Source organism: Anabrus simplex, chromosome 1 (assembly GCF_040414725.1).
Source record: "Anabrus simplex isolate iqAnaSimp1 chromosome 1, ASM4041472v1, whole genome shotgun sequence".
In the NCBI taxonomy this organism is placed as follows: Eukaryota; Metazoa; Arthropoda; class Insecta; order Orthoptera; family Tettigoniidae; genus Anabrus; species Anabrus simplex.
This window is the reverse complement of record NC_090265.1, coordinates 1,118,464,293-1,118,490,352: the sequence shown is the minus strand read 5'-3', so window position 1 is coordinate 1,118,490,352 and position 26,060 is coordinate 1,118,464,293. Positions and strand designations below refer to the sequence as shown.

The 26,060-nt window shown below is 37.1% G+C and overlaps 1 protein-coding gene across 8 annotated transcripts in view; it reads right to left on the bottom strand.

Annotated features, from left to right (window-relative positions):
- Obsc (Obscurin) overlaps nucleotides 1-26,060 on the bottom strand; it is a 980,481-nt gene that overhangs the window by 548,548 nt on the left and 405,873 nt on the right. For all 8 annotated transcript variants that reach the window (XM_068225413.1, XM_068225414.1, XM_067137343.2 and 5 more), the window contains 2 exons: nucleotides 22,614-22,784; nucleotides 3,226-3,295 (listed from right to left, as the gene is read on the bottom strand). In XM_068225413.1, the coding sequence (XP_068081514.1) occupies nucleotides 3,226-3,295; nucleotides 22,614-22,784 (241 nt within the window). The remainder of the gene's footprint in view (nucleotides 1-3,225; nucleotides 3,296-22,613; nucleotides 22,785-26,060) is intronic.

Below are 26,060 nucleotides of genomic sequence, written 5' to 3'. Positions count from 1 at the left end.
TTACAATCCCATTTATGTGCTTACCCCCAATGAAGATCTTTCCTTATGTTAACACCTAGATACTTACAATGATCCCCAAAAGGAACTTTCACCCCATCAACGCAGTAATTAAAACTGAGAGGACTTTTCCTATTTGTGAAACTCACAACCTGACTTTTAACCCCGTTTATCAACATACCATTGCCTGCTGTCCATCTCACAAGATTTTCGAGGTCACGTTGCAGTTGCTCACAATCTTGTAACTTATTTATCACTCTATAGAGAATAACATCATCCGCAAAAAGCCTTACCTCTGATTCCACTCCTTTACTCATATCATTTATATATATAAGAAAACATAAAGGTCCGATAATACTGCCTTGAGGAATTCCCCTCTTAATTATTACAGGGTCAGATAAAGCTTCACCTACTCTAATTCTCTGAGATCTATTTTCTAGAAATATAGCAACCCATTCAGTCACTCTTTTGTCTAGTTCAATTGCACTCATTTTTGCCAGTAGTCTCCCATGATCCACCCTATCAAATGCTTTAGACAGGTCAATCGCGATACAGTCCATTTGACCTCCAGAATCCAAGATATCTGCTATATCTTGATGGAATCCTACAAGTTGAGCTTCAGTGGAATAACCTTTCCTAAAACCGAATTGCCTTCTATCGAACCAGTTATTAATTTCACAAACATGTCTAATATAATCAGAAAGAATGCCTTCCCAAAGCTTACATACAATGCATGTCAAACTTACTGGCCTGTAATTTTCAGCTTTATGTCTATCACCCTTTCCTTTATACACAGGGGCTACTATAGCAACTCTCCATTCATCTGGTATAGCTCCTCCGACCAAACAATAATCAAATAAGTACTTCAGATATGGTACTATATCCCAACCCATTGTCTTTAGTATATCCCCAGAAATCTGATCAATTCCAGCCGCTTTTCTAGTTTTCAACTTTTGTATCTTATTGTAAATGTCATTGTTATCATATGTAAATTTTATTACTTCTTTGGCCTTAGTCTCCTCCTCTATCTCAACATTATCCTTGTAACCAACAATCTTTACATACTGTTGACGGAATACTTCTGCCTTTGGAAGATCCTCACATACACACTCCCCTTGTTCATTAATTATTTCTGGAATGTCCTTCTTAGAACCTGTTTCTGCCTTGAAATACCTATACATACCCTTCCATTTTTCACTAAAATTCATATGACTGCCAATTATGCTTGCCATCATGTTATCCTTAGCTGCCTTCTTTGCTAGATTCAATTTTCTAGTAAGTTCCTTCAATTTCTCCTTACTTCCACAGCCTTTTCTAACTCTATTTCTTTCCAGTCTGCACCTCCTTCTTAGTCTCTTTATTTCTCTATTATAATAAGGAGGGTCTTTACCATTCCTTACCACACTTAATGGTACAAACCTGTTTTCGCATTCCTCAACAATTTCTTTAAACCCATCCCAGAGTCTGTTTACATTTTTATTTACCGTTTTCCACCGATCATAGTTACTTTTTAGAAACTGCCTCATGCCTGCTTTATCAGCCATATGGTACTGCCTAACAGTCCTACTTTTAATACCTTCCTTTCTATCACATTTATTTTTAACTACCACAAAAACAGCTTCATGATCACTAATACCATCTATTACTTCAGTTTCCCTATAGAGCTCATCTGGTTTTATCAGCACGACATCCAGGATATTTTTCCCTCTGGTTGGTTCCATCACTTTCTGAATCAGCTGTCCTTTCATACTAACTTATTTGCCATTTGTTGGTCATGCTTCCTGTCATTCGCATTTCCTTCCCAATTGACATCTGGCAAATTCAGATCTCCCGCTACAATCACATTTCTTTCCATGTCGTTTCCCACATAACTGACTATCCTATAAAATAATTCCGAATCCGCGTCAGTGCTACCCTTTCCCGATCTGTACACTCCAAATATATCAAGTTGCCTATTATCTTTAGAAATGAGCCTTACACCTAGAATTTCATGTGTCTCATCTTTAACTTTTTCGTAGCTTACAAATTCTTCTTTCACCAGAATGAACACTCCCCCTCCCACCCTTCCTATCCTATCTCTACGATACACACTCCAGTGCTGTGAGAAAATTTCTGCATCCATTATATCATTTCTCAGCCATGATTCAACTCCTATTACAATATCTGGTAAATATATATCTATTAAATTACTTAATTCTATTCCTTTCCTTACAATACTTCTACAGTTCAACACTAACAATTTTATGTCATCCCTACTTGATTTCCAGTTCCCTGTTCCCTTATCACCGCTCCCTAGCCCATGAATGACTTGATATGAGTAACTAAAACTGATTATATTTAGGTCTACTTTATATGTAGACCTAAAAGTAGTGTTCACCATTTATTGACTATTTTCATTTAGAAATACTGCCCTCCAACAAAAATAGTCAGTATAACATAAATACATTCATAAGTTTGTTAAAGAACAGTGTAGAATGTTTACATGTACAATTTATAGCTCTTTATAGCCTAGAAGTTATGTGTTCAATACACAAAATTTTTGAGGTTATTACATATTGGACCCCCTTTACTGTTTTTTTGGCTGTAAATGTAAACACAGTATTTCATTTTGTTATTGTAGGACTTCAGATGGCTTAATGTTATATATAAGGCTTATTTATTTGACTAGTACGTAAGCCTGTTTTTGACAGTCGAAATTAACATCTATAAAGTGCTTGACTGGATAACTGCTGTTCTGCAATGGCAAACCCTAATCAAAAATCTATCGTGCTGTATCCGACCTGGTGCACTGTACAGTTGCGAATGTTGGCCAATTACAACTGAGACAAAGCGTCAATTGGGCATCATGGAGACAATCGACTGTTTATCTATCATTAATACTTTGAAAACGAGGCTTCAACAATTTCTTGATTACTTCATTAAGAAGTAGGTTGCCTTTGTGATGGATCATAAACAGAGTATGTTCCATTTCTCTTGTAATTTTTATTCAAGTTTTGAGCAGACTGTGTGTCCATAAACTTGTTTATTGTCTTCAAATCCTTGCAGTCTATGTGTAGAAAACAATACCTTTCAAACCTTTATTCCCACTAATTCAGTTCCTATGCTGACCTCAATATTATGGCAGTATGAAATGCTTTGAAAGAGTATAAAATTAATAGTGGAATATTTCATTTTAGTAGGATTGTAGGCTATATTGAACTTTTTCAACCTACAAAAGATAATACTTACAAGTCTAAGGAAGACACGTCCAAGCATTCTAGGCTCACTTGCATAATACTTGACACCTTCCAAAAGCACACTGAAACATGAAATATAACTTCTATTAAGTGAAAGTTCAGTAACAAATATTCCACACCAAAAAAAAAAGTATTTAGGTTGTTTTTTCATCTTTGTATAGAAAGACTAAATCAAGTAATAATATCACTTAGTATTTTGGAAATTTGAATTAAAATATATGGTAATAACAAAGCCAAGAGTAAAAAAATATTAATCATTCAAAATTATATAACTTAGTAATAACACAGAAATAAATACTGAATATATATTCAGATCTAATAATGGATAAGCATTTAAAATGGGTTGAACCTGTTGAACACATTGTAAAAACAATACAGTCATTTTTGAAAGGGCCTTACTCCAAAATCTAAAGTTTTCAGAAATGAAGAAAAACATTCTGCGGGTGAGTATATGGAATGTAACAGGATGGGCTATCTAATGTTTGAAGAACAGAATGAAATGGATATTTTGCCATTACTGCAGTTGCTAAGTTTTGCAATCTCTTTGAAACATATAAGTCCAAAATAAGGTCCTTTTCTTGAGGAAGTAATTCATATGCATGGTCAAGTTATGTTTTAATAGTGTTCTAAGATTTTTACTCATACATTTTCACAGTATTGTGACTAATCAAAGTCCATGCAAAATTGTTTCATTGATCATCATCAGCAGCAGCAGCACCAGCAGCAGTGTTGCATACAGACCATTTCATTGAATCATCACAGATGTACCTATATCCATGTGGAATACAATCAAGTAAACGTAAACATTGAATGCCTTGCATTTTGTTCCTGTTAACAGCCACTGGTCCAGTGTAAGCCTTTTCAAAATTAAAAACAACATACACTTCCAGAAATAAAAGATTGAATTTATCTTCTCTAATTCTCTTCTGTATTCAGATGCCACAACACCTGACTGTAACTTACTATGTTCAAAATGCATAAAGGAACATGGTTGAAACCTGACTTTCTGGCTTCTTGAAACATGTCTACTTTGTGATTTGTTCGGCAACCCCCCGTTGCTGTAGTATGTTGGTCACCACTTAGAGAAGTTGTAGATATCTTCAGTTTCTATTAGCTTTGTGGAGAACTTATGATTTTTGGAAGCAGTGGCAATCATTTCACAATATTCTTTCACCATACCGTATACATCCTATCAGCTCCCCCTGCGAATGGGGATGGTAGAACAACACTCACAGTATTCCCTGCCAGTCATAAGAGGCAGCGAAAGGAGGCCCCAGGGGCTCTTAGCTTGTGAGTGTGGGATAGCAATCACAGGACCCTTAGCTGAGTCCTGGCATAGTTTCCACTTACTTGTGCCAGGTTCCTCACTCTCATCTATCTGACCTCCCTTGGTCAACTCTTGTTATTTCTGACCCTGATGGTATAAGAGCATTCAACGCCTAGGGAGTCTTTCATTTTCATGCCCTTCATGACCCTTGACTTTCTTCAGCCGATACCTTCATTTTTCCCCTCTGATTAGTGTTAATAGAGGATGGTTGCCCAGTTGTACTTCCTCTTAAAATAGATGGCATGCGAAGATGATTATTATTGAAAGAGCATTATTCCAGGAGTGAAGCCCTTTGAAAAATGACATCACTGTAATGAAGTCACAAAAACACATTTCCAATTTGTAGAATCAAGCCCTTTTGATGCAGAAAAATGTATCTATGTGTAGAGAATCTGGAACCATTCTTAAAGCATTTTGTAAAAATTTGGAGAAAGGCTCTTTCAAAAATGACTGTATCTTGCTCCATTAACTGGGCTGTTGAGAAAATTAAGATATTTAGTCCCTAGAAAACTTCTACTCACAGTATATTACTTTATTCATTCACAGTAATTATAATAATAATAATAATAATAATAATAATAATAATATTATCTAAACATAATTTGGTTTCTGTGCAGACTGACAGTCCTTCATAAACTAATGGTAATATAAAATAGAGCAATCAAGAATATCTGTATACCTACATGTGTTCTATATGCTAATAGTAAAATTATGCCCTGATATATTTGCACTGATTTTAGGTCAGCAGTATTATTACACAGCCGGCCCTGTGGTGTAGGGGTAGTGTGCCTTCCTCTTACCCGGAGGCCCCGGGTTCGATTCCCAGCCAGGTAAGGGATTTTTACCTGGGTCTGAGGGCTAGTTCAAGGTCCACTCAGACTACATGATTAGAATTGAGGAGCTATCTGACGGTGAGACAGCGGCTCCGGTCTTGAAAGCCAAGAATAACAGCTGAGAGGATTTGTTGTGCTGACCACATGACACCTCGTAATCTGCAGGCTTTCGGGCTGAACAGCGGTCGCTTGGTAGGCCAACGCCCTTCAGGGCTGTAGTGCCATTGGGGGGGTGGGGGTGGAGGGATAGTATTATTACACAGACTTAAACTGACCAATGTCCTGCACAATAGTGACTATATCCTAAATCTGGACTTTCATACTTATAGTATACAACAAGCAGGAGATCTGGCCCTCTTTCAAATATGTATAAGTATGGCAACTGTAGTTTTAAATTTGCAGCCATTCAATTATATAATCATCTTCCAAAAGATTTAAAATTAATTTCCAATCTGTCAGCATTCAAAACCAAATTAAAGAAAGTGTTATAGGATATGTACCTAAGAAAATAACCTAATTTTGTAAGAAAAATTATATAATTTTATTTTACAAAAAATATTAGAATTATAAATTTAATTTCTTTTTACAATTTTGCTTTACATCACACTGAGAGATAGGTCTTATGGCGACAATGGAATAGGAAAGTGCTAGGAGTGGGAAGGAAGCAGCTGTGGCCGTAATTAAGGTACAGCCTTAGCATTTGCCTGGTTGACTAACTAACTAACTAACTAACTAACTAACCAACTAACTAACCAACCAACTAAATATATATATACATACGCCTTTCAGCGTTCTGTCTGCAAGCCTCTGTGAATTTACTAAATGTCACCATAATCCTCTATTTGAACTAGTGCTGTAGCCTCATTTAGTTCTATACCTCTTATCTTTAAATTGTTAACAGCTGAGTCTAACCATCATTATCTTGGTCTCCCTCTACTTCTCTTACCCTCCACAGATGGTAGCAAACACTCGTAATCGAGTAGGTTTGTCTTCCAGGCAGGATGCCTCTTCATCTATGCGTTCGGAGGTGACTATACAGTCCAATGCGGGAGTTACACAATTTGCCGCAGTGATGACAGGTAGTCCCAGGTGGAGCAGTCATGTTATTTCTATATCTCCTCAGCACTTCTTTTTCTTTCCTACGTTGCCTCTTGACATTCGCTGTACATTGGCAGTTTTCTTCAAAGGATAGTGTGCCGTAATGGACTAGTGATCTCTAGGATGATCGGTCAAGGGCTAAGTTCTCCCAGTTATCAACATCAGTGTTACATCTCTTCAAGTTAGCTTTGATTACATCTTTAAATTTCTTCCTCTGACTGCCTACACAGCGCTTACCTACTGATAGCTCAGAGTAAAACACTTGTTTGGGAATGCGATTATTGGGCATGCGAACTACGGCGCCCTGTCCATCACAGCTGGAGTCTTAGAACCATCATTTCTATACTGGTGGTGTGTGCCTCTTCAAGAACGCTGATATTTGTGCGCCTATCTTGCCAAGTTATTTGCAGTATTCTCCTCAAGCAACGCTGATGATACTGTTCCAGCTTCTTAAGGTGTCAACTGTAGCATGTCCAGGATTCAGCAAACAAAGTAGGGGCTATCAAACAGCCTTGCTTAACACCGGTATTGATATGGAATGGCTCTCCAATAGAGCCGTTGCCAATGACAGCTGCCATCATATCAGTGAAGAGCAATTTCAAGATGGCAATAAATTTCTGTGGAAAACCATTTAGAGCTAAAATTTTCCACAAAGCTCCTCGGTTCACAGAGCCAAATGCCTTACTAAGATCAACAAAGGCAATGTAAAGAGGTCTATTTTCTTCTCTACATTTTTCCTGAAGTTGACGAGCTGTGAATATCATATCTGTGGTTCCTCTAGAAGGCCTGAAGTCACACTGACTCTCTGGAAGTATTTTCTCTACCAAGTGTACAATACGATTTGCCAAGATCGAGCAATAAGCTTTCCAGGTACGACATTAAGGATATTCCCGATAGTTATTGCAATTTGTTCGATCTCTTCTTAAATATGGTAACTACCAGACTGTCTCTGAAATCAGGAGGCATTTCTTCTGTGCTCCAAATTTTGATAATTAGTTCATGTATGTGTCTCATTAGTTCCTCACCTCCTTCTTTGAGAGCTTCCACTGGTATACCATCAGGACCAGAGGCTTTGTGATGCTTTGCTTGATTGACAGCATGCTTAACTTCATCTAGTGTTGGTGGGGAGCCAAGTTCTTTATTGATGGGAGCTTGTTCATCAATAATCGAATCTTGGTTCAAGAGGTCTTCAAAATGCATACCCTCCATAACAAAATCCATTATTCTCCTAGGTAACCTATCCCCATTCATTTGTCTCACATGGCTCCACCACTGAGGTCAGTTTATGCATACAGCTTCATCCATCGAGTTCATTCCTTACTTAGCCTTTATTGCCTCATTCTGAGTACCCTCCTGCCTTTGTTCCCACCTGTTTGTACCAGCAATCATTCTCGCTACTTTCATGTCTGTTACTTCTAACTTATCCTGAGTCCACCCAGCTTTTGCTCCTGTAAAGCAAAGTTGGTCTAAAAACAGACCAATGTAAAGAGTTTCATCCAGGAGCTGACTTCCTTCTTACAGAATACTGTTGATCACAATTGGAAACTCACTGCATTAGCTTTACTCTGAAATATCTCACTTAGTATATTACCATCCTGGGGGAACACACATCCTAAATACTTGAAATTATCTACCTGTTTCAGCTTTGTATTCCTAATCTGACATTCAATTCCCTTGGATTTCCTACTTACTGACATCAACTGCAAAATGACCTCAATAAAGTTGTGAGATGGACAGTAGGCAATGGTATGATGATAAATGGGTTTAAAAGTCAGGTTGTGAGTTTCACAAATAGGAAAAAGTCCTCTGAGTTTTAATTACTGCGTTGATGGGGTGAAAGTTACTTTTGGGGATCATTGTAAGTATCTAGGTGTTAATATAAAGAAAGATCTTCATTGGGGTAATCACATAAATGGGATTGTAAATAAAGGATACAGATCTCTGCACATGGTTATGAGGGTGTTTAGCGGTTGTAGAAAGAATGTAAAGGAGAGGGCTTATAAGTCTCTGGTAAGACCCCAACTAGAGTATGGTTCCTCACCAGGATACTTGATTCAAGAACTGGAAAAAATCCAAAGAAAAGCAGCTCGATTTGTTCTGGGTGATTTCCGACAAAAGAGTAGCATTACAAAAATGTTGCAAAATTTGGGCTGGAAGAACTGGGAGAAGGGAGACTAGCTGCTCGACTGAGTGGTATGTATATTTCAAATATTATTATAATATTTATAGATCCACTTGTTCAATACAATACAATACAATCCACTATTTCATGTGATTAAAATTTATACATAATATATAAAAGTCATAGGTACATGTTTCACCGTTTTTTCACGGGCATCATCAGCCTCTATCAATCTTAAAAATTACTTGTGAGTGGTATGTTCCGAGCTGTCAGTGGAGAAATGGCGTGGAATGACATTAGTAGACGAATAAGTTGTGGTGTCTTTAAAAGTAGGAAAGATCACAATATGAAGATAAAGTTGGAATACAAGAGGACAAATTGGGGCAAATATTGATTTATAGAAAGGGGAGTTAGGGATTGGAATAACTTACCAAGGGAGATGTTCAATAAATGTCCAATACCATTGAAATCATTTAAGAAAAGGCTAGGAAAACAACAGATAGGGAATCTGCCACCTGGGCGGCTGCCCTAAATGCAGATCAGTATTGATTGATTGATGACTGATTTAGTCTTCGAAAGGCTAATTTTCATACCATACCCATTGCATCTATTTTCAAGTTCCAAGATAAATTGCAAGCTTTTGGCACAACCTGCCATTAAGACCAAGTCATCAGCATATGCCAGACTGCTTACTACATTTCCACCTAACTGAATCCCTCCCTGCCACTTTATACCATTCAGCAGATTATCCATGTAAACTACGAACAACAAAGGTGAGAGATTACAGCCTTGTCTAACCCCTTTAAATAGCCTGAACCAAGAACTCATTCTACAATTCTCACTACAGCCCAATTGTCAATTTGACTGATTTTAATAATCTACCCTTAATCCCATAGTCTCCTAGTAATCTGAACACCTTTTTCCTCAGTACCCAGTCATATGCTTTCTCTAGATCTATGAAACATAAACATAACTGTCTCTTCCTCTCATAGGATTTTTCATTTACCTGGTGCATACTGAAAATCTGATCCTGACAGTCCCTCTGTGGTCTGAAACCACACTGGTTTTCATCCAACTTCCTCTCAACCACTGATCACAACTCCCTTCTAAGATACCAGTGAATACTTTGCCTGGTATACTAATCAATGAGATACCTTGATAGTTGTTGTTCCCTTGCTTGGAGATAGGTGTAATTACTGCTTTTGTCCAATCTGAAGGTGCCTTACCAATACTCCATGCTAATTTTATTACTCTATGAAGCCATTTCATCCCTGCCTTCCCACTATACTTCACCATTTCAGGTCTAATTTCATCTGTTCCTGCTGCTTTATGACAATGTAGTATTTACCACCTTTTCCACTTCCTCAAGCGTAATTTCACCAACATCATTTTTCTCCTCCCCATGAGCTCGGTTGTTTGCAACACCACCATGAAGATTTCCTTTTACGTTGAAAAGATTTTCAAAATATTACCTTCACCTGTCCAGTGATTCCCTCGGATCTATTATGAGTTCACCTGAATTACCCAAAACACTGTTCATTTCCTTTTTCCCTCCCTTCTTAGGATTTTTTATTACTGTACAGAAAGGTTTCCCTACTAGTTGACCTAGGCTTTCCAGGTTATTACCAACATCTTCCCACAACTTCTTTTAGGATTCAACAACTGTTTGTTTCACTTTGTTTCTTTCATCTATGTACAATTCCCTGTCGGCATCAGTTCTTGTTTGCGGCCATTTCTGATAAGCCTTCTTTTTACGTTTACAAGCTGCTCTCACTTCATCATTCCACCAAGATGTCAGCTTTTTCCCATCTTTACACACAGTTGTTCCTAGGCATTTCCTTGCTCTTTCTACTACAGCATCCCTGTATGCCACCCATTCTCTTTCCATATCCTGAACCTGCTTACTGTCCACTGTTCGGAACTTCTCACTAATCACATCCAAGTACTTCTGTCTAATTTCTTCGTTTTCAGACATATTTTACTTTTTCTATCCTAGTCCTAGAGACTTAGTTCACTACAGATCAGAGAAAAATCCCTGGAAAACCCATATATTCCTAACAAATTTCCTGAATTTGAAGTCATGTGCCTAAGAGAAACAATGTTGCGTACAATGTTATTCCTGATGAACAGCCCTACCTCACACTCTGCTCTTCCCTTTTTAACACCCATGTGTAGCAGTGAAAAGCCTTATGCTTGAAGAATGCATTCGTAACTGCTAAACCCATACCAGAACAGAAGTCCTATTAGCTTTCATATCTTCCCCACATCATTTACCAATCACCCTTTCGTATCCTTCAGTTCTACTTCCAACTCTTGCATTGAAATCGCCCATTAGCTCTATCCTATCCTCGCTGTTGACCCTGACTAAGATGTCACTCAATGCCACATAAAACTTGTCAACTTCATCTCATCTGCACCCTCATATGGTAAATGCACTGAGACAATTCTCGTCCTAATTCCTCCAACTGCCAAATCTACCCACATTATTTGCTCATTTACATGCCTAAGAGAAACAAGGTTGCGTGCAATATTATTCCTGATGAACAGCCCTTCCCCATACTCTGCCCTTCCCTTCCCTTTCTTTTTTCTTTTTCTTTTTTGCTATTGGCTTTACGTCGCACTGATGCAGATAGGTATTAAGGTGATGATGGGACAGGAAAGGGCTAGGACTGGGAAGGAAGTGGTCGTGGCCTTAATGTCTGGTGTCAAAATGGGAAATCATCTTCAGGGCTGCCGACAGTGGGGTTCAAACCCACTACCTCCCTAATAATGGATACAGGCCGCACTTAAGCGACTCCAGCTATCAAGCTCGGTCCTTCCCTTTTTAACACCCGTCAAGTACACTTTATAATCTCCTATCTCTTCCTCGTTATCTCCCCTTACCCGAATACCATTTACTCCTAGCACATCCAGATGCATCCTCTTTGCTGACTCAGCCAGTTCTACTTTCTTCTTCCATAAGCCCCATTAATATTGATATCTTCCCATAGAATTCCATTTTGTTCGCCAAGTTGTTTCCAGGGAGTCCCTACCCTGTCAAATGGGAGCGGGACTCCATTACTCCCATAGATCCAAGGCTTGCTTAAAATGTTCTGAGCTTGGTAAATTAATGAAGAAAGATGCTACCCTACTTACACATAGCCCAAGTGAGGATGTCTCCTCTAACAGGTTAGGGACCATCAGTGGATTGTATAGTCCTAGCCGCCTGAGCACAAGGAGGGCCATGACTCAGAATATGTTCAAGATGCCCACTCCCATTCTGTAGCAACTGCTATCCCGACTCTCAGGACCACTTACTAGGCCACTCAGCCTTTGTCCATGGTTTACAAAAAAAATTAAAAAATAAATAAATAAATAAATAAATAAATAAATAAATAAATAAATAAATAAATAAATAAATAAATAAATAAATAAATAAATAAATAAATAAATAAATAAAAGTAAAGATTTCTATACAAAGGCATTAGCCTAAAAGGTATTACATGAAGTACCAAATTAGGCTACTGTACTAGCTATTGACTAGAGCCGTTAGTTTCTTTTTATCTTTGACTCAGTTGTTTATTTTTTAACAGAATATAAGTTTTACATGTTTTTGAATTCTTGGAATTCTTGCTTTCAGGTCCAACTACAGGAGGAGGGTTTGGCATAGGATTAGCACCTCTACCCTATTAAAACTTGTACTGCTATGGAAACAGCAAAAAGAAACCAATATATCGTCGATCTCAGCATAACCAGTATATTGATATTGTTCAACCTTCGACAGTGCTCAATCCGTGCCCTATGCAGGGTCTGACATTGAGCACCAAAACCATCACACAAGGCGGAACATGGAACATTCGAACCCTGGCACAAGTATTATGTAAATTTGACAACTACCACCTGGATATTCTAGGCATAAGCGAAATGAGATGGACAGGCCAAGATCAACTGGTTAGTGATAGGAAAGTCATTATACACTCTGGACATGAGAGTCAGCATGTTTGTTGTGTTGGATTCATTCTGAAAAGAGGAAGCAGCAAATGCATTGATTGGATGGAAGCCTGTTAATGATTATATCATCACTGCAGTTTCCGATCACACCACGCAAAAATCACCATTGTTGAGGTCTACGCATCAACAGAGGAGGCCAAAGAAGCTGATAAAGATTCCAGGAGACCTTCAACGAAAACCCCATACATGATATTAAATTACTTAACAGGAAGCTGAACACCCAGATCAAAATACAACAGACATGGCTTTGAACATGTCATTAAGCCATATGGTTCGGCAGTGCAAACAAACAATAATGGTGAACACCTAATCTTATTCTGTGGCACAAACAGTTCATGTGTTGAGAACACCTACTTTGTGCATAAGCACATTCACAAGGCAATATGGCACTCGCCCAACAGTTCGACAAGTAATGAAAATTGATTATATATGTGTAAGTAAGCATTAGCGTCTGCACTGCTAGACATGCATACATACCAAGGAGCAGACTTCCACTCAGACCACTACCTAGTCATGACTTACGTTTCACCTTAGGCTAAGGAAGATACAACAACGCTAATCTGCACCATCAGCAAAATGAAGGACCCTGCCGTAGTTGTGCAGTTCCAATTCGAACTAACCAACTGCTTTCAGCCACTTCTGTAGGATGCTGTGGATGTCGTCAAATAAGCCATTGTTGACAGCACATCAGATGTGGTTGGTCGAAGGTGTGGCACAAATAGGGAGCAATGGATTAAAGACAGCACTTGGAATATCGCTGACAATCTCAGGACTGTGAAATGTCGGAGTGACCAAGGAAAGACATTACTCGAAAGAACAGCAGCAGCAGAAGAAGACCGCGACTTGGACCACCAAGTAAAGAGGAGCTGCCGGGCTGAAAAGAGAGCATGGCTGGAGCACAAGAGGCAGCAGATTGGAATGACACCAAGATGCAAGAAGATATTAAATTACTTATTGGGGACCTGAATGCCCAGATCAATAGACAGAGACATGGCTTTGAACATAGCACTGGGCTGTATGGTTCAGCAGGGCAAACGAATGGTAATGGCGCATGCCTGATCTTATTCTGTGGCATAAATAGTTTGTGTGTTGGGAACACCTACTTTGTGAATTAACTAGCCAAAAACCCAGCTCACATGTTCCCATTAAGAACAAGGATGGCAAAATCCTTTTTGCCAAAAAAGAACAGGAGGCCGAGATGGTTGCAGCATTTGAAGGAGACTTTGAACCAACCAGCCCCAGGTGTGACCCACAACTTCAACACTGCCGATACCACTGCTCCATTGAACATCAAGTTGGGAATGATTGAAAACAATGAAGTCATACATGCGATCAATGCTCTGGAGAACAATAAAGCTGCCAGCATAGACCAGATCTCAGCAGAATTCTTTAAGGCTGGTGGAGAAGATCTCGTAATGCAGCTAACTAGAATGTTAAACAAGTACCAGAGGACACAATGCATACCTAAATATTGGCAGAAAGGTGTTACTGTAAATATCACAAAGAAAGGCAATATCAGCGACTGCAATAACTGGTGAGGAATCGCCCTTCTTTTGGTACCTGGTAAAGTGTTCTCGATTGTTCTTCTCACGCGTTTGTAAAAAGCATTGGTAAACTGTCATGAGAGGAATAGGCTAGGATTCATCATGACCATTCATGCCCTCAACAAATCTTCAAGCCATATATCATTATTGAGTAGTGTATTGGGTTCCAAAAACCAGCATATCTGAATGTTATAGATCTCAAGAAAGCTTGTGATAACATATATTGGGACTCGTTGTGCAACATTGTACTAAGCTATGGTATCCTAGATAGATTTATCAACATCTTCAAAAGCCTGTATCATAACAGCAGCTGTTGTGTGAGGGCCAATGGTAGGACAATAAACTACTTTAATCATCAATACAGGTGTCATACAGGGTTGTCTTTTAGCACCTTTTCTTATTCTCCTCATCATCAGTTTTGTTATGCAGATGGCGCTGAATGGACCAAGTGCTGGAATCTCACGGTATGACCACAGGCAGCTCACTGACCTTGATTTTGCCGTATAATAAGGTATAAATGTGTCTCCCTATTCAATACCACATTTATGATTTAATATAATCTATATTTAAATTTAAAAATCTTGGTACTAGTTTCAACCCTTAAAATAAGGTCACCCTCAGCCATCCACAGCCACAATAAATTGCCAAAAGTTAATAAAAATGATAAATCACTGAAAAAATACATCTAAAATATGATGAAACAAAACATTCTAAAATCTTTGGTAGTTGCTAGGTTGCAATGATTTGAAGATAAAACCAATGTCCTTCCAATTTCTTGACAAATATTAGTATTTTGTATGGAAACAGTTAAAATGTTCTTGAAGTAAAATGGCACATTGCTAAAACTGCAGGTGTGGAACAATCAGTCATTCTTTTGAATTTCAGTAGATAATACATATGTACCACTGGAACTGTTGAATTAAGTGGCCCAGTTGTATGAAGAGTATACAGTTGCCAATATAAATCAGGTATTATTCGAGCAAAATAGATATCTGAGAGAGCAAAAAGGAAAGTCAGACTGCTCACCAGGCAAAGGTCAAACTCAACCCAATTCTGCGCTTGAGGTCCGCTGTTTGATTTTGTCAGTCCAGCTTTATAGCGTGGCCCAATTAGACATCAATGGATTCAATAAGGTTACCATCCACTATAATCTGGGGATGACCTGTCCCCATTAACTTTTTTTCCATAAGGTTTTATGCACAGCTCAATAGATTTTGACACTGTGCCGAGCTCCTGAAGCATTTCAGCTATTTCTCCTGGATCACAGCGTATAAGGATTATGTCATCTGAAAAACATATGTGATTTCAATAAGCACCATCGAGCACTAGTCCTTTCAAGTCCCAAGGCTAAGGTGAACAGTTTATGAGAAATTGTTTCTCATTGCTGGACACGCCCTTTTCACTGGTATCTTTTCCATACTACAGTCACTGTCAATTTTGACCTGAAGAGCCCTATTTTCATACAGGTTTCTGGTGAGCTTTGTGTTTGTGTAATAGGAATCAATTCCTGTCTGGTCCACTGCCATTAGCACTACCCATGTCTCAACTGAATCAAATGTTTTCTGGTACAGTAGTCAATGTTAATAACAGGATATTGTGCTCAAGGATGCCATTCCCTTAATATTTTTCTACTATCATTACTATGTTGTTTATTTGTAGATTTTTTGGTTCCATGGCTAAATGGTTAGCATGCTAGCTGTTGGTTTGAAGGGTTCTGGGCTTGATTCCCATCCGGGTTGGATATTTCAACCTTCAATGGTTAATTCTGATGGCTCGAGGGCTGGGTGTGTGCCGTCTTCAACATTAAACTCCATCATAGATAAAGCCCCATCCTCATGGATGTGCAGGTAGGCATCAACTCAAAAGATCTGCACCAGACCTCTCTGGAGGCCATATGCCACTAGCTTTAACAATATAACAGACATTTGATTAATAAGCCCCAAGTTATTAGGTAGGCTTTCATCAGTTACTCAAAAGCGATTGTAACTATCTAAATTTAGGTCTACTCTTTCATTTCAAAATTTTTATTTTAGTTGACAGCTGAGAAATCTCTTGTAATATTTTCATCTCTGCTGTTCTATAATACCATGATACCAAATTTACTAATTAAATCATAACCCAACAAAGACTGAATCTAATATAATTTCTAAAGTTAATCAATCTCTTCATGACCTGGCACTGTTGAGAATAATTTTGTGCTTTATGTGAGCACCTTATGGAAATGTGACTGTCATCAGACAATTTATGAATCCACTGCATCCAAGATCTATTACAATTAGCTTAATGCAAATCTTCCTGGTGCCAAAAAGGAATAATACTGCAAAATGTATATTTAGTAACACAAATCTTTTCTTCATATTTAAAATCAGATGGATTAAATATATTACATTAGCAGTAAATAAGAGATCCTTGACCCACTGTCAAATGCTTTTTCATTTTGCTGGCAGTGTATCCTTACACCCTTTGCCTATAGTGCCAAAGTACCATTAACCATATTTCAGGGCTCTTTGATGTCTTTTAATATCCTGTAGCTGTCTGTCTTTAGTTGTTTATGAGCACTTCAGGTTGCTGCGTTTTAGACAGAACTGTGTCAAAGTAAATGTACCGATACAGAGCACCCTTGCTATTAGATCTATGACAGATCTATATAAAGATATATATCAAAGATAAAATAACCGAATAAAAAAAAAATCTTTATTTCTTCTGCAAGTTTGTACAATATATTCCATTGTTCCATCACTTTATGTTTATTGAATAATACATTGATGAAATACTCCGATATGTTTTTGGCAGTTTTTAGCCATTTTACCATAGCAAATACTTTAATAGTCCTAGTACCTTCTCCTATTAAAACACAGTTGAAAACCTATCAGTGTTAGTACACCATTAAACAGTTAGGCTACCATAGCAAGAAAGAGATGTAACAGGTTTGGTTCCTGCTGCACAGGGTGCAAGAAGTGTACCTATGTATAATGTCTACAATAGGCACCATAGTACCTGTGGTAGGAGAAAAGAATTAGATCGAGTTGTTTTTGTAATTATTACAAACATTTATTGTAATGCCAGTATTCACTCATCATCCCTAATTGCATGAACCTGAAACTGTATCTCAAATTGAAGGAGAATTTAAGGAAATGTATCCCGATTCAATGAACACAATAACAGCAGCAGTGTGAAGTTATATCTACAGGCATTTTCATATCATATGTATGCTGAAAATTAGAAAAAGAAATTCAATTTATGTTGCACAATATTGTAAACTTAGCTTTGCATTTTATTGTTAAATTTATTAATTTACTTTTAATACACTTCTATCGACATTTTCTATTACTTTATATTTAATAACAGTGGGGGATTTTTAAAAATGGCCATTTAAGGCGACACTCCGGAGATAAAAGGATATTTTTACCTAATGCATGGATTTTAACAAAACTCTGTGGGAATGGCACCTACATAAAAGTAGAGATATGAACGTTTTTCCAAAAAAGTTTGATTTAAAAAAATTTAATTCCATTTTTTCATGAAATTTAATTAATATGTCAATGTAAATTTGTAATTAGATAATACTTTTTTTAAAATCACTACATATCAATTTTTTGAACATAATTTATATAAGGAGATATATCGTACTAAAGTTTGTGTAATTTTTACGTTGTAAAATTTTGGATTTAAAAATCTCTACTACTTGAAAAAATTCCATGAGCAGGTTTCTTAATATAGCTGTGATACATATACCATACAAATTTTGTTACAATTGGTTGAATATTATGGGAGAAAAATGGGATTTAAATATAAAAATTACAATTGGTGGGAAAATTAAAGCAAAGTTCAGATGTTTTCTTCCTGATTCATTGCCTAAAAGTCAATAGAACTGTATGCTTTTTCTTCCTTTCTTAGCAGATTTTGTATGAATACTGGTAACTCTGGAAGCTTGTCTCTTCTCCAAAGAATGGAAAATAATTCACCTGCATTTTGTTTTTCACAATGCAACTTTTCCTGAGTCGAAGTTATGGAGATTGTAGTTTCTGTCATGTCATGATTGTTGGCTATAGGTGCAGGACTTAGGTGGCTTGAAGTTGATACAACACTTTCCTGATGAGAACAATCTGATTCCGATAACATTTCATGATGTCCCTGATTTCTTCAATGGAGACTCCTGTTTGGTAATGGCTGATCCCCATCTCTTTCCTATCAAAAGTTCAGCAATTCATCATTTAGTTAAGGCTGATTTATGTTCACGCATACTGTTTATTCCCTTGGTTACAATGTATCAATTATTACAGCACACCGTCTTTCAATAATAACAGTATCTTGATATGCAACTACAAACCGTTACTTGCGGGCTTACTTCACAAAAGTAAACAGACAGGCGGCCACACAGAACCCATAAAAAAGATTAAACATACAAAAATAACAAAACTTATAGTTGTCGGCACTACTGTAGTCCATCACGAATACCAATATAAGCGTAAAATGTTGCTCAATGACAGTCAAGTACTGGAATATTAGTCCGTAACAGGCTTTATAAATTCATTCAGAAATATGATAGATCTTGCAGCTTGAGTCTGTATAAATATATTGGGAGAAGGGAGGGGGGAGGGTCAGGCTGTTGGCCCATCCCATGGATGTATAATTGCAAAGGACAGGCATATTTGATTGAATGGAAACATGACAATGACATCATTACCTAACAAAGGAGTTCAGCAGATGCCACACCCATTTCTGCTGCATGCAGACTTGCAAACAAAGCATTATTACAGTCATAAATTGTTTGAATTCAACTGAATAACTGTGACAAGAAAGAAGAATCTCAATCCTTTCAATTTCAGTCAATTAAAAAATTGCCAAAATGACCAAAATATCAATTTTTATCTCCGGAGTGTCGCCTTAATGACTGGACATTTCTGATAATGGATATGAGTGTTTGTGGACACTTTGCTATGGACTACAATAATTGACCAACAGTACCCAATGGGCATCTGCTGTCAGAATTAATAATACAGTATAATAATTACTGGTGTACAAAAACCTGCAATACTGATTACATCCCTGCACATAGGGTTGGCTCCAGGAAGGGCATCTGGCCATAAAACAGGGCCAAATCCACATGTGTGGCACAGTTCACACCTGCAACCTCATAGGTGTGGAAAAAGTGGTAGAAGAAGAATTATCGGTATGTTTTAACATCCCACTAACTACTATTGCAGTTTTGGGAGATGTCAAGGTACCAGTACCATAATTTTGTCCCACAGGAGTTCTTTTACATGCCAGTAAATCTACCAACATGAGACTGATGTATTTGAGCACTTTCAAATAACACTGGACTGAGCTGGATTCCAACCCAACAAACTAAGCTCAGAAGGTCAGCACTGTCTGAGCTAGTCAGCCTGGCTATTATCAGAGCTAAATGGACCTGTTCTATTGCCGTATTGCCTAGATAATTTTATTCTTTTTGTCTTCTCTTCCATTTCTGTGATTGAATCTTCTATGAACAGGTCAAATACTGGAAACAAACAAACAAGTGTCAAATCAAGTTAAATAGGGAAAAATAGGTTAAATAGACAACTATGGCGACAGAGGCCAACCTTGTCTTTCCCCCTTTTCTTATATGTACTTCTCTTCTACTTTTCCATCTTTGATTCAAATTTTATATAAGTTCAGAATAAAACAACCATTGTTCCTCATTGTTTAAATGAGAGTTTTCCAGTTGACTTTACTGAACACCAATTTCCAAATCAATAGATGTTATGTAAGTTTTCTGGTTGATTTCTAATCTTGTTTATACATTTACAGCAATGTTAGTTTAAGCTCTATAGGCCTTTTCTTGCTCTAAAGCCATACTGGTCATTATCCAATTGCATTTCTATTGTCTTATTAATTCTGCCTTTGAGGATCAGTAAAATCTTAGAAGCATGGTAGAACATGGTTTGAGTTCTATAACTTGAACAGTCACTTGCATTTCCTCTTTTGGAAAGAGTAATTATTATTCTATTCTACTTTTAATAAAATGAGGTGGTATGATCCCTTCTTCAAAGTAATTGGTAATAACTTCAAACAGGCAGTTTTTATTCATGACAATATGATGATGAACTGATGACAATTTTTAAGAGATCGGAATATTATCTTTCAGTTTAAGTTACTTTTCCCTCCTATATCTTATATTTTTCAGTCTAAAGAGTACTTCATTGAACTTCATTTTAGTGGTAACTGGACCTGTGTGACAAGGAATGAACTGGACCAGAAAGAAACAAACAATCCATAGCTTTACCCAGATGTAAAATAGATTTATGACTTCTCTTCTCTTTGGAATATTGAGGTAGACAGATCACTTAGCTGTGGTAAAAACAAAACTTTATGGACACAGCTTTAGCTGATAGATAAGCAATTTATTTTCTGAGTGTACTACTCATGTACATAAATTATGAAAATCAGCAATGTGCCCAAGGTTCAATCAATCACCAATGATCTGCATTTAGGGCTGTCGCCCATGTGGCAGATTCCCTATCAGTTGTTTACCTAGCCTTTTCTTAAACATTTTCAAAGAACTTGGAAATTTATCGAACATTTCCCTCAATGATTTATTCCAATCCCTTACTCCTCATCCTATAAATGAATATTTGCCCCAATTTGTCCTCTTGAATTCCAACTTTATTTTCATACTGTGATCATTCCTACTTCTAAAAGCTCCACTCAAGCGTATTAGTCTACTTATGTCATTCCATGCAAACTCTCCACTGGCAGCTCGAAACATACCACATAATACCAATATAGTTGGTCCGTTATTGGACATTATAAATTTTCCAGCTAACTCATTCGTGGTTGCCAGCATTTTGCTCCAGTGTGCTAAGTTGGGCTCATCAGTTGGTAAATAGCACACCGACCAAGACGCATGATTAGTGTATACCATGGAGGCCACAGCGTAGGCTACTTGAAGCCACTGGCAGTGCCAATGCAGTTTGAGAGACTTTGTCTCATTTTCAAAAACTGATGCGTGCCTGACCATCAGAATCAACATCTTTATCAACACACCACATAGTCGACCATCTTGTCTTTTTACTCCCAAGTCCTCCCAGCCCAGGTTGCTGAAGATGACTTCTTTATAATTACAAATGCACTTCAAACTCTAGAAAAAAGTTAGAATAGCCATATAACAGATGATAAAAGAATGTGAATATAGAATAGATGTCATACTTTTTAAATGTGTATTTTTTATTAATGATTTCTAATACGGTATATATAAATCAAGGTCCTGGTACTAAACTTTAAAATATAGTAAAATATGGAACTTCAATGTATTACCGTTATTTCTTTTATATGAAGTTAATTTGTATTTACATAAATATCCATGATATCGTCCCTGCTCTGGCAAACTAACGAATCTGAAAATTGTCAAAAGGTTAGGAGAGCTGAAAGAAGTTGTGATTACTCATGTCAAATCAATTTTTATATTTAATTATTGGTTTTATGTGTTAGGCATACAGAATGAGCTGCAGATGTGAGACTTTGTCAGAGGGTAGACAATATATAAATAACAAAATGTAGACCAGAACTTCAGAACTACAGATTCCTTAGTTTGTCAGTTTCGCTAGTTTGCCAGAGCAGGGACGATATGATCGTAAAGGAAAGAATATAGCAGTCATATCCATACAGGCCATTAAGGCCCCTGAAGGGGTGGATGTTAAAGGCTTCTACTATCTTGGCACTTAGTAGGGTACAGCGGTTAGCTCTACGCCAAGCTGCCTTTGCCCCAGGAATTAACCTGGTATTCATTTTGTATGTAGGCTGAATGAACCTTAGGACCATGCACACCTCCAGAAGTTGAAATCTTGTTTCTTAAATTTTTCAACTTCTTGACAGGAAATTGGATGAATCAAGCACGCCTTTACTGGCCTCGGCCAGGGAAACCCTGAAGAAAATTTTTATTTTATTTTATTTTATTTTATTTTATTTTATTTTATTTTATTTTATTTTATTAATGCTAACTAGGGATGTACTCCATTGTCTCATATCATACTAAATACCACTACTAAATGTATATCATTATCACGATGATGTCCCAAACTCTAACTCAAAAAGTATATCACTAACTTAATGTTTATGAAGTTGCTAAAAGATTTAATGTGAATTATATTCCAAATGGTCTTTCTTCCAAAAGAATCAGACAGACTGTAGTTATTTTTCCTACATTTGAAATTTCAGGGTTTGTTTCTTAAATTTTTCAACTTCTTGATGGGGAATTGAACCCATGTCTTTCTGGGTGAATCAAGCACATCTTTACTGCCTCAGCCAGGGAGCCACTAAAGGAAATTTTTATTTTATTTTATTTTATTTTATTTTATTTTATTTTATTTTATTTTATTTTATTTTATTAATGCTAACTAGCCAGTTAGTTGTTCTAAGGCAAAACTTTAAGGGTGCAGCTTTAGTTGATAGCTAAGCAACTTACTTTCTGTGTATGCTACTCACGTATTATGAAAATCAGCAATTTGCTTGAGGTTGCTAAAAATGACTTCTTTGTTATCTCGTACAATCCGTGGCACACTGCTGCTGTCCAGTGGCTTCATGTAATGTTCGACAACCTGACGTAGGTCTCGACCAAACTCTTCTTCAGTCTCCACTAGCTCTCGTACCACTGCTCTGTAACATTAAACATAGTTTATTTATTTTAAATATCAGACCTTTCTGAACTACAGTATTTTGTCCATTTCGGTCAGCATGAACTAATATTAATTCCTTTTGATTAATTTTGAAGCTAGATATTCTTTAGATATTAAAGAGAATTACAGAGAGAAATTATGCAGGTATATTATAATACTACAGAGCCAATATGTATTGAATATTGAAACTTCACTGAAGTTTTTATTGTTTTGTAGCTCTTTTCAATCCTGTATGTTATTAGTCAAGTTTAGATTTTCATCCCTTGATTTGCAGCTTCTGTCACCTTCTCTCCGATGACACAACTTAGAGAAAGATTCAAGACGGATTCAAGGACATTCCTGACAGCAAGTACGGACCACGCCAGCTCATAGTGCCAATGAGTGCAGTGAAGACAGTGTACTCATAAAAGGTTGAAACATCAGGATTAGCCACTACCAAATCTACGATGTTTAATCCTGGAAAGCTGGATCCAAGCCATCCTTTGCCACAGTAGGCTATGAGATGTCAATTAGACTTTACTGTTTAAAAGAAGATATCAATGACAATATAACATATAATAAAAATAGACATTAAACAGTATGATACACTATGCTTGTTACCAATTTATCAAATTCATAAGGTTTAAAAAAAACCACTTGGATATTAATTCTTACCACTTAGAAAAATATCCACATTAGTCAAACTGCTGCATTGATTATCTTAACACTAATATCAAGTAAGTTTTCAAGTTAACAGAAAACTCTTTATCATACTGCTCAATTTTACTTAATCTTATATACAAAATTGAACATTATATTAGAATTTACAATTTCAACATAAATATTTAAAACAAAATTAAATATTAAACAAATATTTTATGATAACGTTAAAATTGCAACAAATCAAAACTATACTGTACGCCTATTATACCTATACAGATATTTTCTTACAGAACAATGATTTTGCATTTTATGTAGGCCTAATCAACTTTTGAGAAGATGAAATCATGGAGGCCTAGTTCCTGAAAATAAAATCAATACAGAAAAATCAGTTAACTGAACTTGAAATGTAGGGTTGATGACTCTGGAATGAGAATAATGGGGGCAGTTCTAGAAGTTTCAATAATAGTGAGAACTGATATTTTTCACTGTCAGCCTACTTGTTTCACTCTGCACAGGAAAGTGCTAAAACTGAGAAAGTAATGGTCATGACTTTAATCAAGCTGCAGCCCCGGAATGTACTTGGTGTGAAAAGGGGTAACCATCCTTAGGGCTGTCGGAAGTGTGGTTTGAATTCCAGAATGCAAGCTACCGGTGGATGATTGCTTATTACTTCCTCTCAAAATAGAATACAAATCATCACCAGCAGCTACACAAGTTGTACCACACAGCCAACTCATTTGGGGGCGAGAGATGGTCAAACATACAAACAAATGATTACCTAAAAGAAAAAAAAATTGCATTGGCATCTATGATTTAGATTTTACAGGATAAATCTAAAGGTTTAACAATATTGTTTTGTAAGGTTTTATAGACCTATATCGTAATTAGGGGCCCCTTGATTTTCTGAATGGGATTTTTCACAAATGTTTATAAATTGTAAGGCAGATGCAATACAGGCAAAGACCTTATACTAGAACAAGAGAGAACAGTGCTATGTTAAAGCACAGTAATAAAAGTTGACGACTGATGGTGCTGCTGACTAGCAGTGATGTCAATTTCTGAAAGCTTTCTATAAAGGTAATTTACGCATTAATTACAAAATGTTTCTGTACCGGGCGGTACACCTCTACTCTGTTTATTTAAAAGTTGCGCCAGTTGAAACTCCTCTTCTGGAGGAAGTCTGAACTTTATCTACACTATTAATCTACTAATTTCTCAGAAGATGTCACTACCTGGAAATTTTTGAGTTTGTGAACTGTGTCATTTTTGATGTGTTTTTGTTTCACTTGAAGTAAGAAGTGTGAACTTTCTCTTCTAGAGGACACTACTGAAGATCAACAATAGTGCGACCTAGTGCGGAGTCAAAGAACTATTTTGTTGGAGAAATTTTTATTTCAAGAGTTTGTTCTTGGTTAAATTTCTTTCTGTCATTGTTTAAGTTGGCTGTATACCCCTCTTTTTCCCCTTATTTTGGATCTAGCCAATCCCGAATTTCTTTAATTAATTTTCCACCAATAATGTGTTTCTTCTTCCTCTATGTAGGGGTTTCTTTTCCCTAGCCAATAAAATTTTTGTGGGAGGGTGTTTTCTTTCCCCTAACGCCTAGAATCTTCCGTGAGAGGATATAAACTGCTGACTTTGGGGTCTCCGGGCCACTTCTGTTCCATCTTTCAGTGTATTAAGTACATAGCAGGAGGCGGGGAGCGCCTCTTTCCTCGGCGGCGGTCAACAATAAGGTAATGGCCGATTAATAAATTCTTTCTTTTCTTGCTCAGCAGTTTAACTTTCGGGGCGGGTTCTAAGCGTTCAACCATGTAACCTTTTCCTAAAATGTAAAAACAACTGGTATCTATTCTATTTTAAAACGACATATCGGGATAGAGAGTGCTTAACCCTCTCGAGCTCCCACTCACATCGTCTTAAGGTGAACTTATTTTCTCAACCAATTCTTCCGTAATGTAATGTAAATTGCTATTAAGTCACCTCTGTAGTATGGGATTAGCCCTTGTAATAACGGCCTAGTGCCAAAGTAGGTTTTAAAAAATCAAAGTGTATCAGGAGTGCGGTTAGCCTCCTCTCAAATTGTTATTTTAGAGGTCATGTAATCAACCTCCTTTTCATGTAATAGACCTCAGTAGGTTGGGTATTTTACCCCTGTGAATACGTCCTTAGAGGACAGCTTGAAGGTAGAGTTTGGTGTGGCCTTTGAGAGGCTTAAATTTTAAGAGCGGATCGCTCTTTTGAAAATGGAGTGTCATATGCCTCGTGGAGGCTTTTCTGTGTAATTCGGAGCCAGGGGCTCCTAGGGATGAATGGGGTTTTCTGCCCCTCTGTTAAAACTTGTGTTTGTGGTAAAACTGAGCTGATCGCTGAAGTCAGGGCGTGAAGCCCAAAACCTGTAAATATTGTAACTCCCCTTGTTTTGCTACATTGTACCTGCCATGTCTGTTATTGCTTTGTTTTTGAAAAGAAAATATAACCTTGTTAAATTTTAAATTAATTTTACATGCACTATAATTTCGTAGCTTGAAACCCATTCACACCCGCACCTTCTTTTACGCATAACTACCGCTAAAACACGGTAACAAGTGGTAGCAGAGCGTGGTTGAATGGG